Source organism: Pseudopipra pipra, chromosome 5 (genome assembly GCF_036250125.1).
Source record: "Pseudopipra pipra isolate bDixPip1 chromosome 5, bDixPip1.hap1, whole genome shotgun sequence".
NCBI classification, from domain to species: domain Eukaryota; kingdom Metazoa; phylum Chordata; class Aves; order Passeriformes; family Pipridae; genus Pseudopipra; species Pseudopipra pipra.
In genome coordinates, this window is record NC_087553.1 from 63,094,296 (window position 1) to 63,108,289 (window position 13,994).

The window sequence follows — 13,994 nt, forward strand, 5'->3', positions numbered from 1 at the left end:
CCTGCAAAGAGGCAAAATACCACAGTCTCCTTGGCATCACCAGCTGTGTCTCTCACTCAGTTCAGAGCATAACCTCTGCTGGTTGTCTTCTCTTGAATGCCCATACAAGACCCACTCCACTCCCATGCTGTAGAAAAGGATGACCTAACAGGAGAGCGATGGAATTATGTCACTTTAGACAAGCCAAGGAAGAACATGACGTAGACAACTTCAGCAACATTTCCCTTGACTGTGTAGCTTTAATGAAGCCACACACTCTGACTTCTGTCATTCAAAAAGAGTTCACTGCATCATACAGCCTTTCAGGGCCTCAGGGAGTCCCTAGTCCAACCTTACATTCAAAGGCAGGTAACACTGAATTCAGACCAGTTTACTCAGGGCTTTTGTCCCATTAGGTCTTTAAAATCCTCCAAGAACAGAGATCCTGCAGTCTGTCTGGACAGCTTGTTCCAGTGCTTAGTTACCCTCAGAGTGATTTTTTTTTTTCCTCTGGTAAATCCAGTTGGAACCTCCCATTTTCTCAATATATGACAGCTGTCCCCCAGTCCCAGCCATCTTCTCCAGGTTGAACCAGCCATGTCCCCTCAGCCTCTCCTCACAGGGCATGTGCTCCAGCCCCAAACATTCCAGTGTCCTTCGCTGACCTTGCCTCAGTTCATCAACTTCTTTTATGTCCTTCATTGATATAAGGGCAACTTGTTAACACATGGTGAGCTCTCTTTCCAGCAGGACTCACAGGGAACTGCTAGCAAAGCAGCTCCCATCCAGTCAGTCCCCAGCTGGTACATTTGCAAGGAGTTAGTCCCTCCCAGGGGTAGGTCTTTGCTGAATTTCATTAAGTTCCCATGAGAATTACTAGGCGATGTTTTTGGAAACCTTTGTGGTACTTGCACAGTTACTTGCTTAAAAATGCTGGCATTTGGAACATTTTCAGCATGGCTCTGTGCAGATCTTTAACAGATGTAATCATATGCATTAACTCTTAGGTTTCTACAGTACTGGGGGAGAATTGGGAGCGAGAACAACATGACAACGTGCCACAGACCAACTTGCAGAAAGGAGGGAGTGCTGCTAGACTATTCCATTGACGGAGGCAAGTACATCCTATGGTTTCAGCTAAGCTAAAGTCTTGTTCTGCATCCAAGCACCATGAATATCTGGGAAGTTGTCAGAGATCCAAAATAATAAGCTAATTTTTAATTGCAAAATTATTTTTGTCTGTGTAAAGTGTTTTCACCTTCTAAAATTTCCATCTGTTGCTCGGGAGTTTTCCGTAATCCTCCTGCCTGATTTCAGTAATCAGTGGCTTGCAGCCAATTTGATTCCTTTATATGATTACAAGATTACTCTTGCAGTGAAAAACAGTTGCTAACTATCATTAGAAAGTTAAGATTTGCCTACCAGAAGACCATAGCTATTATTTTTCATTTCCTACTATCTTACTTAAATCTTTTAAAAGGTTCTACCCTATGCTTGTTCTTATTACTAAACCTGCATCTTTTCATTCCAGGGATATCCTGGACTTTGCTCCATGAGATGGATTACCAAAAATACATCTCAGTCAGGCACGACTACATCCTCCTCCCCGAACATGCCCTGACCAACACCACCCGCCTGCGCTGGTGGCAGCCGTTCACCATCAGCAACGGGATCGTGGTTCCAGGCCCTGACCGGGCACAGTGGGCTCTGGATAACATCCTGATCGGAGGAGCAGAGATCAACCCCAGCCAGCTGGTAGATACGTTTGATGATGGTAAGACAGGCTGCCACACCTTAGCTTATCTGTTGTCTGGATTATCTTATTTTACCTAAGTCCTGTGAGCTTGCAAGCAGACTTTCTTCCATTTTAACTCTGAAAATTTTTTATTTTGTAGGCTGATGCTCTTTATATGTTATTCTTCATGCTACTCGTAGGAGTGTGTAAATATATATACATATATATATATATACACACATGTATATTCAGATATGTATTTATGCACATATATATATACACATGCCTATAAGACAGACAAAAATTTTTATTTCAGTCCAATTCATTTCATTTAAATTCCTGCTATTAAATTTTTATTTCATCATAATTTTAAAAGTACTATTATTCAAACATTTTAATTAGCTCTCTGGAGCTGATGTCTCTATTACGTCTGTTAGTAGCTTAATGTGTGTCATTACAGATAACATAAATGTAGTGTCTATGTTACTAAAAGACTGTATCTAGTGATTCTGTGGATTCATTACTAAGCCTTGATGTTTACCAAGCTAATGCAGTAATTATATTTAACTCATCTTAATAGAAGGCACCTCTCATGAAGAAAACTGGAGCTTTTACCCTAATGCAGTCAGGACTGCAGGGTTCTGTGGAAATCCATCATTCCATCTCTACTGGCCAAACAAGAAGAAGGACAAAACACACAACATCCTGTCCTCCAGGGAGCTCATTATACAGCCAGGATACATGATGCAGTTTAAAGTAAGAAATGTTCTCTCTCTCCAAAGTAAAGTACACAATGAAAAGTCATCTACAGTGTCTCCAGAAATTATTCCCCTTCCAACTAGAATGCTCAACTGAATGAATAATTAATAGTGACTTTTTACTAGAAATTAAAGGAAAATCTGAAGTAATGAGAATCAGAAAGGTTGCCTGAATGTAAAATGTCAAATTATTCTGACTGACTGTATGCTTTGGGGGTTAGTCACAGGGACTAATTTCTTTTATCTGAAATTACTGGATCATCAGATATAATAGCAATTATTTTCTAAGATGAGAATAGACAGGATGCAGAATATGCCATTTTCCCCTAATCTGTGAATAAACAGAAAAGGCAAGGGAGTGTCATATGGAAAATGCGAGCGTGTTTAAGTAGAAGTACCCGTTCTATTTGCTTGTGTCATGGCAAATGACCCAAACAATCAGAGAAACATTTCTGAGTATTTTACTTTGATTTAAGGTGGGATTCTGCACTTGTTGCCAAGTAGTTTTATAATTGCTTTCCATTCTCCAAGCACCTTGCCTTAAATAAGCCAGGAAGTAATATGAAAGTAGGGTTATTAAAATAGTCATCCATTTTCTTGTTATGTTTTTTTCCTTGTTCTTCTGTTTGACAAGATAGTTCTAGAATTTTCCATCTTCCACTGATCAGTATTTTCACCTTTTCTCAACATTTGTTGCCTATTTTATATTGACTATCTAATATAAAACCTAAGGCACAGCTTTCCCCCCTCACACAGCATGCCACCTTCAAAGAAATTTTATAAAAGAGGACTCTCACATGCTTTTTACTACTGAGTGCCAAGACTCTCCCTCAAGCCACTTATTTTACCCAGTCTATCATCTTTTTTCTCTATTTTAAGGCCAAAATTATGATAACCCATTTAGTAGTTTGTATTACTAAGGTCTTATTGCTGAGTTTTTCTCTTCTGCTTCTCTCCCCCTTTTTCTGCACCAGTCACAGTAAAGATTGTATTTCTAAACTAAGAATTCAGCTCTAGCATGGCTTCTGTTTGGTTTTGAAATTTAGCTTTTTGTTATCTATTCAGTACTATACATTGGGTACTGTAATCTTTCCACTTTAATATGATACAAATATATCTATTGTTTTAAATATTCAGAATAACTCTGTTCTTAAATTGGATTGACTTGAAGTTTATGCCTACATGTTTATCATTATGAATTTTAAATTTCATAGGTGTTTCATTTTTGGAAATGCCAAGGAGCTACCGTATCTTTTTGTTTCAGTAACAATGTTTGTTTAGATATTTAATTTGGATTATAGGAATGTAATGTTAGGATTCTGTTTGGAGATAACAGTAGCAATTAAGAAAAATTCATTAAGTAAAAGCAGTATCTGAAGTACTGTGTCTTTTGTATTCTATCCACTTTTGATGGTTTTTTTTGTCCAAGATCTGTTAGCAATCTCTTTTATAGACCCCATAAAGAAAAAGAAAAAAAGGACAATATAACTTGATTATATATCACTTCAAATGTCTGCCTGACTTGTTATAGCAGTCAATTTTATTTGTGCTATAGATCGTGGTTGGCTGTGAGGCAAATTCTTGTGGGGACCTCCACTCAGTGATGCTGGAGTATACAAAGGATGCCAGGTAAATGACAGCAGAGTACACAGATCTAAAAAAAAATAGTATGATATTAAAACCCTAGAGAGCTTTTGTTTATTAAAGCAATTACTTTGCTATTCATGTTGTAACAGGATCTGAATAAAGCCTGTGTGCAAGCACTGGGCTTTGTGTACAGAACTCCCATAAATTCTCTTATAATTTATCCCAGATATTGACAGATTCATGGCATTGAGCTTGCAGTTACAGTCATGAGCATGCTCCTGTTAAAAATATACTCTCAGGAAACCACATGCACAAGAAACTTGTTTTGGTATGATACCATAATGAAGCTGTAATGAAGTGAGGGTTACTTAACTCCAAATGGGTCTTTAACTAGCAAACAATTAACAACACTGTCTCCTGTGCTGTAGTATAGCAGCACATTATAATTTGTAAAAACAAAGTTATATTCTGTGCTTAAATGACTGTGAATGAAAATATAGCAAATTCTATGGGGACTCTTCTGAACATTGTAAGAGTTAAGGAGCAGACTCCCAAATAGATACTTCTGTCATGCAGCCCAGAGGAGCTGTATGTACCAAACTATGCTGTGAGTTCCACCACTCAAACCTGGTGCTGGTTGCACCAGTGCTTCAGCCTCTCACCTCTCATTAATCTGTGGCCCCAACTATTGCTGACAATCTCTTGTATTTGTTTAGTAAGACAGGCAATGCCATAACCCTTTGAAATTACCTGTTTTCCTTTCACTATTCATTCAGTTGTTATAAAACTTTTCTTTTTTTTTTTTGTTTTGCTTCCTGCAGGACAGACTCATGGCAACTCGTCCAGACACACTGTCTTCCTTCCTCATCTAATAGCATTGGCTGCTCCCCATTTCAGTTCCATGAAGCTACCATCTATAACTCTGTCAACAGCTCCATGTGGAGAAGAATAACTATCCAGCTGCCTGACCATGTCTCATCCAGGTAGGTTACTGAAAGGTCAGCTCACTGTGGACCTATAAAATGTCAGCTGTCTTGCTGGCACCATTTGCTTGGAACAACTGGTGAATTAAAAATTATTCTTTACTGCTGGATTTAGATCTGATACATAATTATGTTTTTCAGGAAGCTTTTGCTTGATAGGTGTTGCTACTGCCAGTGATATAGTGGCCACCTATTCAGGGTGTGTCTTTCCAGTTATTGAAGCCACAGCCCCTTCATATGACATTTTCCATTAGATTTGTTGCTAGTGTATTAGAACATCACTGTACAGATGTGTTTGATTGCCAGATATAGTAACAGAGTGTTTGGATTTTGATGTCCACAGTGCGACTCAGTTCAGGTGGATTCAGAAGGGAGAAGAACTAGAGAAACAAAGCTGGGCAATTGATCACGTGTACATTGGGGAAGCATGCCCTAAGCTCTGCAGTGGCCACGGATATTGCACCACTGGAGCCATTTGCATTTGTGACGAAGGATATCAAGGTTTAATTTCTTTGGTTTTTCTCTCTTGTACATCTACTGCAGTCTAATCTAGCTCAAAATTAAACAAAAAGACAAAGTCATATATGATGTCTAAATTCGTCACTGGAATGTTTAAGTAACAAATTCTAAATTAATAATTTGTCAGAGCTGCAAATAACAGCTTTTCCCTCCCCTTACTCTTTCTGGATTGAGTCAGTAATCTCTCCTGTCTGGCACTGTATGTAAAGTCCATCCAGCCTTCACTGAAGGCAGAACATGGCTACTTGCTTACCCAGCCCTGTACTCCTTCCAAACATGCATCCCAGAGGATGTGCAAATGGGATCTAGATGTTGGTGACTGGCATCTGTAAGGGGCTCTGTTCCGTGCCCCATCAGGACAGAGTGTTCTCCTCTAATCCCTCAATGCAGCTAAGCATATGCCTAATGGTACCTGAGTGCCCTTCATAAACTATAAGTGCTTTGTGGGAGTGGAGCCAGTATTTAATGTCTTCCAGGAGAGTCTCATAGCTTTATAAGATCAGATCCTTTCCATGTTTTAGATGTATTTGTTTTCAACCAGCAGTTAGAGGTTTCTCTATTAGCATCAATGCAAAACAGGAGAACCATACTAAAGTTATACTGCTGTAAAAAATACGACCCACAGCCTCAATTTTCTAAAAATGAATGCTGTATATCAATGTGCACATTATTAATGGATCTGCTAAAATATATTCAGGCTGTACTCACACTGTATATTGAGCCACAACCTTGAATGGAATTACAATGAACTGTAGCTCAATTTTCTCAAGTCTTTTGTTTTTTGTGTGTTTTATAACTTCACTCTGTCATTTTTAGGTGATGACTGCTCTGGTTTTAGCCATGATCTGCCCAGTTATATTAAAGATAATTTTGAATCTGAAAGAGTTACTGAAATAAACTGGGAAACCATTCAGGGGGGAGTGATAGGGAATGGATGTGGACAGCTGGCACCCTACGCCCATGGAGACTCGCTCTATTTTAATGGATGTCAAATACGACAAGCTGTGACTAAGCCTCTGGATCTCACCCGAGCAAGGTAACAGTTTGAGCCTAAAAATCTTTTTTAGCAGTTCACGAGAAAGGAGGCTCTTCATACATATGCACAGCCACATGGATGGACTGACCTGGCTGTGCCGTGCAGTCAGATGTGGCTGGCAGAAAACATTAGGATTGGCAAAATGCTTCATTTTGAGAGTGAGAAGGAAGCAATGAGAGATGAAAAGGTCAGATGTTTTCATCATGCCCAACAGAGCACTGTCTAGTAAGCCAGCACAGACAATGAAGCTGTTGGCAAAGACTGGACACCAGACTGCCTGGACCAGTGCCTGATCTGATAAGACAAATCCCATGTTTGTATGTACCTCCACGACAGTTGTGACTAAAGATGCTATTTAGTAATTACAGGCTCATTTTCCCATTTCAGTTGTCAAATGGAATTATATTCACCTGGCAATGAACAGGACTATCTTTTTCATCTATTGAGCCTCTTTGGTCATGGAAAAACAAATGTAACCAGCCTGTGCTGGCTCTTAACAGAGTGACAGCTTTCAGGACTGGTTTATATTTAGTTGTCTAAAGCAAGATTAGAAACAGGATGAACTGGCAAATGGGCCAGATGTAAATCAGATTCTTCTGTTCTTAAACACCCAGGTAGAATATGTTATATCTTTTAAGCACTTTATTGTATTCAACCTTTATTTTTCCCTTTTAAATTTTTCATACATTCATTTGCATGTTTACAATTTTATCTGTCTCAGTTTTGTGGAGATACATTGCAAAATCGGATCAACTGCCTCCAACTGTATGGCAACATGTTATACATAGTAAACTATTACTTTGATAGATGTGCTTTAAAGATGTGAGAACAGTTTATTTTGCATGCTAAAGTAATGATTCTTGAGAATGGTCTGTTTTAGTAAGGAAACTGCAATAAACCTGGAAATGCCATCATTCTTGTTTGAATACGTTTGCCTATTAAAAATACCTTTTCTCTCTGTGTTTTACAGCAAAATCATGTTTGTTTTGCAAATTGGAAGTATTTCACAAACAGACAGTTGCAATACCAATCTGAGTGATCCTAACACTGTAGACAAGGCAGTGCTCCTCCAGTACAGTGTAAATAATGGAATTACATGGCAAGTAATTGCACAGCATCAGCCAAAGGACTTTATACAAGCCCAAAGAGTGTCTTATAATGTTCCCCTGTGAGTACCTAGTCTCATTTCATTACCTCTAAGTGCACAAGATACTTTTCTGCTAAGAAATAATCTATCTTTGTATCACTGTGCAAGAAAAAAGGTTGATGAGAGGATAAACAAAGAAAACTTAAGGAGAAGGCTGATTAAGAAATTCCAGCCTAGTATTTATCAACATACTTGAAAGAAAAACAGAAATAATACTTGTTTTGGAGTTATGAAGGGGGAAAATACTCCTTATCTGTGTGAATTTTTAACCATTAAAGGCTTTGCATGTACAGTGTGTTGACATTCAGTGATGTAGAAACAATGATTTGACTTTGCTCTCAATTCCTTTCGAGGGGTGGATAGGGATATGCAAAACACCGAAAGCCTGGATCTCTCACAGGCTCTTGCATTTGTGTTGACAGGGAGGCACGAATGAAAGGAGTCCTACTGCGCTGGTGGCAGCCCCGTCACAACGGGACAGGTCATGATCAGTGGGCTTTGGACCACGTAGAAGTCGTCCTGTGAGTATCAGCTTCACCTCATCCCACCCCATCTCAGAAAGCACTGAAATTTCTCCAGCATGGCACGAGTGTTAAGCTCAGTAAGAACCACTGTGGCCCAGGGAATCCTTTCTCAAAGGGAAACCTTTAAAAACCTGTCTTTCCTAATGCTCTGCCCTGACTTCAACAGTCAGCGGTTAAGACGGCCACAAAATAAGTGGCACAGCAGAGGTATGTGTTGTGCATCATGGAAAAATGCAGGAGGGAAAGTGGGGCTTTGTCACCACCAGGTATTGGTGTGGTCCTGTAATGCAGTACTAACTGCATTTAAAGCAGTTAAAAGTGCATTTAAGCAGTTAAAAATTATTGTGCTGGGACATGGAAAGGATATTCCTGTTTAACGCTGTGCTGCCACATAAGGCTGATTTATATCCTTTCAAAGATACAAAAGATTCTTCTGTATTGTTCTTTGCACAAAGTAATGTTGTTGTGCCTCTTAAAAATTTGTGTTAGCAACTAATGCCTTATTCATTTCCTTTTTTTAGTAAGAAGGATACTGTTCAGAAACAGGGTTCACTATATCAGGTTCCTATGGTCCGAGCTCTATATTCATCCCCTTGTCAAGATTTTACCAAGTCTGCACCCTCCTGATTCTCCCATTCTTGAGATGGGTTTCGCTGGCAGCTAACCCGTTTTTCCTGTGTTGCATCACGAAGAGATGACCTGCTTTTTCTCTAACAATTTAGTTCCAGTAGAAGTGAGATGCTAGTGGCTTCCCGGGCAGGAACTCATCGCTGGCAGTGGTTGGCAGAGAGAGGCGTGCCTGCTCCATAGCTAGGTTCAAACATTCTTTTTATTGAACAATTTAAAAACCAGCAATGAAGAAATTAGGCTTAGATAACCTCCAGACGGTGTAATTATAACCATGAGGTTTCTGAATTAGCAGAGACACTGCAAGTAATGTTTTGTAACAGTAGCAAAGTGAATTATCTGATTGCTAGTTAGCCCTGTTCTCCTTTCCACCGAGAAGCACCAGCTTGCATGGCACTCATATCAACCCCAAACCAAACTGGTCCCAACACTGAGTAATTGTACACGCTCTGCTGCTTTTACACACCTTGCTGGGCTCTGCTTCCATAATATTTAAGCTTAAAACTTGAAGGAAAAAAGGAGAGGGATGGGTATGTTCCTGCTTTAGTTGGCTGTACGATGCTGCATCAGGAAAGATATCGAAGAGTATGAACCTGCAGGGGATTCATAGTGTTTAGAAAACCATGAAAAAGGGAACTGGTCATTCTGAAATATTACCCCGTCTTTCTCCCTTGCAATTTTTAAACAAAAACAAAACAAAGCAAAAATAAACAAACAAACAGAAAAAAATCATGTAAGAAAAAAAATAGACCATAATGTAACCAATCAACCTGAGCATTGAATTACGGAGTATAAGTAGGAACAGAGCAGATCTTTAAAAAGTGATTTTTAAGCTGAAATATGGAGAATGTCCTAGACAATGAGATCTGCCAGGTTATAGATTAGACACACAAGTTGAGTGGTACCAACCAGTCACATGAGATATGTTATACTAGAGTGGACAGCAATAGAAATGCCCAAATGCCATAGCAAGTAATCACATCTTGCCTAGAGAAGAAACCAGGTGGGCAGACAGCGTATACTCCCTTCTCTTATTTTGGTGCTATTAAAGAGCTTTAAGGCCAAAATATCAGGCTAGAGACAGAGAGTTTCCACCCTGTTCAAGTGACACCTTGTACAATCCACAGAGGAAGGCAGACCCAACTGGACAGATTTCTCCCTTACCAGATCCTGTAAAACACAGTGCCACGACAGCATATTTCCCAAAGGCCAGAAGTGCAGTTCCAGTCCCTGCTCACTAAAATGCGAGGCATGCTGCTCTCAGGCAGGGCAAAATTACATGCCATGGTTCATATGCTGGCATGTGCTCAGACCTGACAGGTGCCTTCAACCCCTCTGTTTTGCTTAAGTTCTATCTGCAGCTTCTAATTCATCAAAATATTCTGTAGGCCTCCTGAAATTTATTTGCAAGTAACCTGCCAAGGGTTCAATAAAGCCTTGGAAAGGCTTTCTGAAAGAAGGCACACTTCCTTGGCAATAGATACTCTCACCTGAGTTTTCCTTAGGTCTGCTATTTCACTTGTCCACCTCACAGTAATCACTTTACCCCCAGCACTTCAGTTTCTTCACCTGTAAAATGATGAAGACACTCAGTCATCTCCATTGAGTGCTTCCCAGCATCAGAAGTGAGCCTGGGTCAGTATCTGTTAGCACTTACCCTAGATGATCCTGAACACACCAGGATTCACAGCATGAATACTAGGGATAGGACTTAGCCTTAATTCTTAACATTCCTTTGTTTTCCAATGAAGGGTACAGAAACTCTGCCTGCTCCTGGGGAGAACAAGCCCCCCTGCCCAGGCAGCTCTCTGGCGAGAGGTGAGGAGTCATTGCCCACTGAGTGCTCTGCCCTCCCACCAGGATTGCCAGGGGAGAGCTCTGTGGGCAATACCCACCCCAGAGATCTCTGGCAGGGCTGCAGAGAGGCACGGCCTGAACTAAAACCATTCACTAGGGTGCTGTAATTACCTCTTCCCATTAATTCTATAGGGAGAGTCAGTAGGCTTCTGCCTGGCTTATTCACCCCAAAGCTGGGATACTTTAGGAAACATCTGTGCCTCCTAAATTGGAAGTAATTCCCGTTGGAACTGTGACCTTGTCTCAGAAAGCCATGAACATCCCTGGATACAGAACCCGTTGATGGTCCATGTGTAACACCGTCTGTGTTCGGTCCTCTTACAACCCTGCACTCCATCACCCACCTGAAGGAGACTCCATACACCTCTCCAGGCACATCAAAATTATCCTCACTGGTCTTGGTTTAAGTACTAGATTTTCATGTTTGTGATCTGTGTGCCCATATTGATGCAGCAGGCAAGCCTCTAGCCTGTGAGGTGTTACAGCAAGGAGACAAACTATCCGAGGAGGTGTGGTTTGGGACACAGAAAAATTCCTGGCTTTCTGCACATCTCATTTTGTGTTTTCTCCACTCCTCTGTGGGCTAAGAGGTCTGATTTTCCCAAATGCCCTAGATGTTGGCTTGGCTGCCTACACCCCAGGTGCACACCTAGGTGCTCTAACAGCTTTTCCTCAGCCCACAAGCAAGTGATGCTCTCCTTGAGCAGACTAAGGGCTGGAGTAAGAGGGAAAAGCACCTGCCAGCAGGGAGATCTGGTCTGTAGGGATGCAGTGAAACCAAGGATTTTCTTGATTTCATTTCTCATCCAAAGCAGGGGATGTCCCTCCTCACAGTGCTCCGCCCAGGGACAAATGTGTGAATACCTACTTTCATGGCCCAACTCTTCTCAGCAATCCAAAGATTTGAAATTAATTCTGTCACAGGCCCAGCTGTCAAGCTGTAGTGCAGATATAGCTTACAGCTGATGCACAGCCAGGGTCATGACACTTTGTTCAGTTTCTGAGTCAAGGGCCACCATCCTCTCACCAGTAAACATTTTCAAGATGCCATTTCTTTATTTCCTTTTTGCTTCCAAGGTAGCTTGCTGGGGGAGAAAAAATTAACTTGCAGATTATACACACATGCAAAATACCTGGCAGTGATAAGAAAGGCCAAAGATGGATACTTTTGTATGTTACTTAAAATCATTCCACTTTTGAGCGAACTATTTGAATCACTCATTAAAAAGCAGTATCATTAAGACTGTGATGCACCTGCAAATGGTGCTCAAATTGAGCACCTCTTTCAAACAGGTGAAACCCAATACCTGTGTTATACATTAAATTGATCTTGCCAGCTTAACCACTGTTGATGTCTGTCCTGTAGTGGGGAGAGGATATAAGTTGTCAAGTTATCCAGTCCCTTTTAAAGCTAGTGTTGATTATTCCTCATTAGTGCAGCACTTTTCCCCTCCATTTGTAAAGAAAGCTTTGGGCACAACTCTCACCATGTTCCATGTGGCTCTTCTTAGGATAAAAGTTTATTTTATCCCAGGTTTAACAAAGAGTGTTTTTCTGTGCTCCTGTTCTTTGACCCTAAGAAGAGCCCACATCCAGCTCTGCATTTCTTTTGCACATTGTTTTTCTCTGGAAGCACAGCTCTCAGCCTGTCCACTGCACAAACACCTCGCACTTCTTTGCATGTACATTACAGAACTGCCATTTTTTTATGTATAGGGCAGGCCCTTATAGACATGTCATGAACTTAATTCTAGTCAAAGGTATTGAAAAGAAAGGATAATGATAAGCTGAACACTAAGGGTCTGATGTTGCTTTCTTTGCACCTCAAAACTTGTTATGTGATGCAAAGGAATTTAAGATGTGCAAGGAATGCAAGAAATATTGTCCCCACTTACTATTTTATGGTTAACTGTTAGATAACAGAATGAATCTTTCCATAGCCATCACTCCATGCTCTTCATTGTCAAGATATTCTCATGTTTTTGGCACAAATGATTTAGTGAGAACTTATGTTGCATTTGGTACAAAGAATGTTTATCCTTATTTTGCAACATTAAAATACAAATTATATATTCTACCTCTAACAATGACTGCTCATGTGGAAAAGCGTTTTCATCTGCTTCATTTTTTTAGTAGAAAGCAATGATTTGAAAAATGCATTTAAATTAAAGTATCGGCATATTTACAAAAAAGAACATAAATAGTTCAAACATTAGATAGCTATCTGAATATTCACAACATTTATGCCAAATTTAATATGACGTGGTTTGTGCTTCTATGACATTTCTATTATGTTTCTAAAAAGTGCATGCTGAATTTTATATAAAAAAACATTGATTTGAAATATCAGGAAATAATTTGTTCAATTTTTATTTTCAAAAGAGACGAAAAGTCCTATATTGCCTCTAAACCTCATCAGGGTTTTATGACTAATCACAGTGCTGCATGCATTGAAAGGCATTTTCTAACTTGTGTTGTATTTCATTGTTTGCTGTCATTGGTTTTACACTAGAATAAGGTAAGTACTTTCCCTGAACCAGTACCAAATGTATGTTTCTGTTACAGTTACAGTTATAGCTCTTTCACAAAGTTTTTTCAATGATGGGTTGGTGAAAAATCATTTGTACTCTCTGACATGTGCTACATAGCTCTTGAGGGCCCTGATCCTGCAGCACTTCCTCAGTGAGCATTGGGGAAAGTCAAATTTAGCAGGAACTGTTAAGCAGTTCATGCCCTACCTCAGTGGTAATTTCACTAAGGCTGTGGTGGGAAGGACTTCTCCTTCCTCTGCTTCTGACAGGGTACATTGAGACCTGCCAATGGGGGGCACCCAGAGTGTTGCTTGGGTGACCAAGGGGCAAATCACACTTTTTCCTGTAATTAATGACCGCAGAGGTGAAGCCAAGCCAGACAGGGTATGTCGGTCATAGCCACCCATGCCCCCTAAACACAGAGCCAGTGTCTCCCAGGTAATTTTTCTGTTTCATGTAACTCAGCTGCTTTGTGCTGGTGCAGGTAATAGATACCACTAACCAGCATAGTTACTGAGCTCTGGGTTCAAATGTTAACCTCACCAAAGCCAAAGATGACTGACTGACTGAGCCATCAGGACTTCAGTCAGAGCACATCACTTTTCTCCTTTTAGTACCCTCCTAACAAAGCATTTCTAATTCAGTCTCAAAATTTACTCCAGGCCTAGTCCTGAGGGGCATGCTTTTGTTTTGTTCTGAAGTTTTGTTCCT

General features: G+C 40.3%; 1 protein-coding gene across 2 annotated transcripts in view; it reads left to right on the plus strand.

Annotated features, from left to right (window-relative positions):
- The window catches only part of RELN (reelin), a 279,986-nt gene that overhangs the window by 261,402 nt on the left and 4,590 nt on the right, over positions 1–13,994 (plus strand). The window contains exons 55-64 of one of the 2 annotated variants that reach the window (XM_064656747.1): positions 987–1,093; positions 1,511–1,753; positions 2,295–2,470; positions 4,028–4,101; positions 4,881–5,042; positions 5,386–5,543; positions 6,378–6,597; positions 7,568–7,765; positions 8,167–8,265; positions 13,135–13,270. In XM_064656747.1, the coding sequence (XP_064512817.1) occupies positions 987–1,093; positions 1,511–1,753; positions 2,295–2,470; positions 4,028–4,101; positions 4,881–5,042; positions 5,386–5,543; positions 6,378–6,597; positions 7,568–7,765; positions 8,167–8,265; positions 13,135–13,264 (1,567 nt within the window). In that variant the 3' untranslated portion in view covers positions 13,265–13,270. The remainder of the gene's footprint in view (positions 1–986; positions 1,094–1,510; positions 1,754–2,294; positions 2,471–4,027; positions 4,102–4,880; positions 5,043–5,385; positions 5,544–6,377; positions 6,598–7,567; positions 7,766–8,166; positions 8,266–13,134; positions 13,271–13,994) is intronic. The other variant, XM_064656748.1, reaches the window with a different exon arrangement.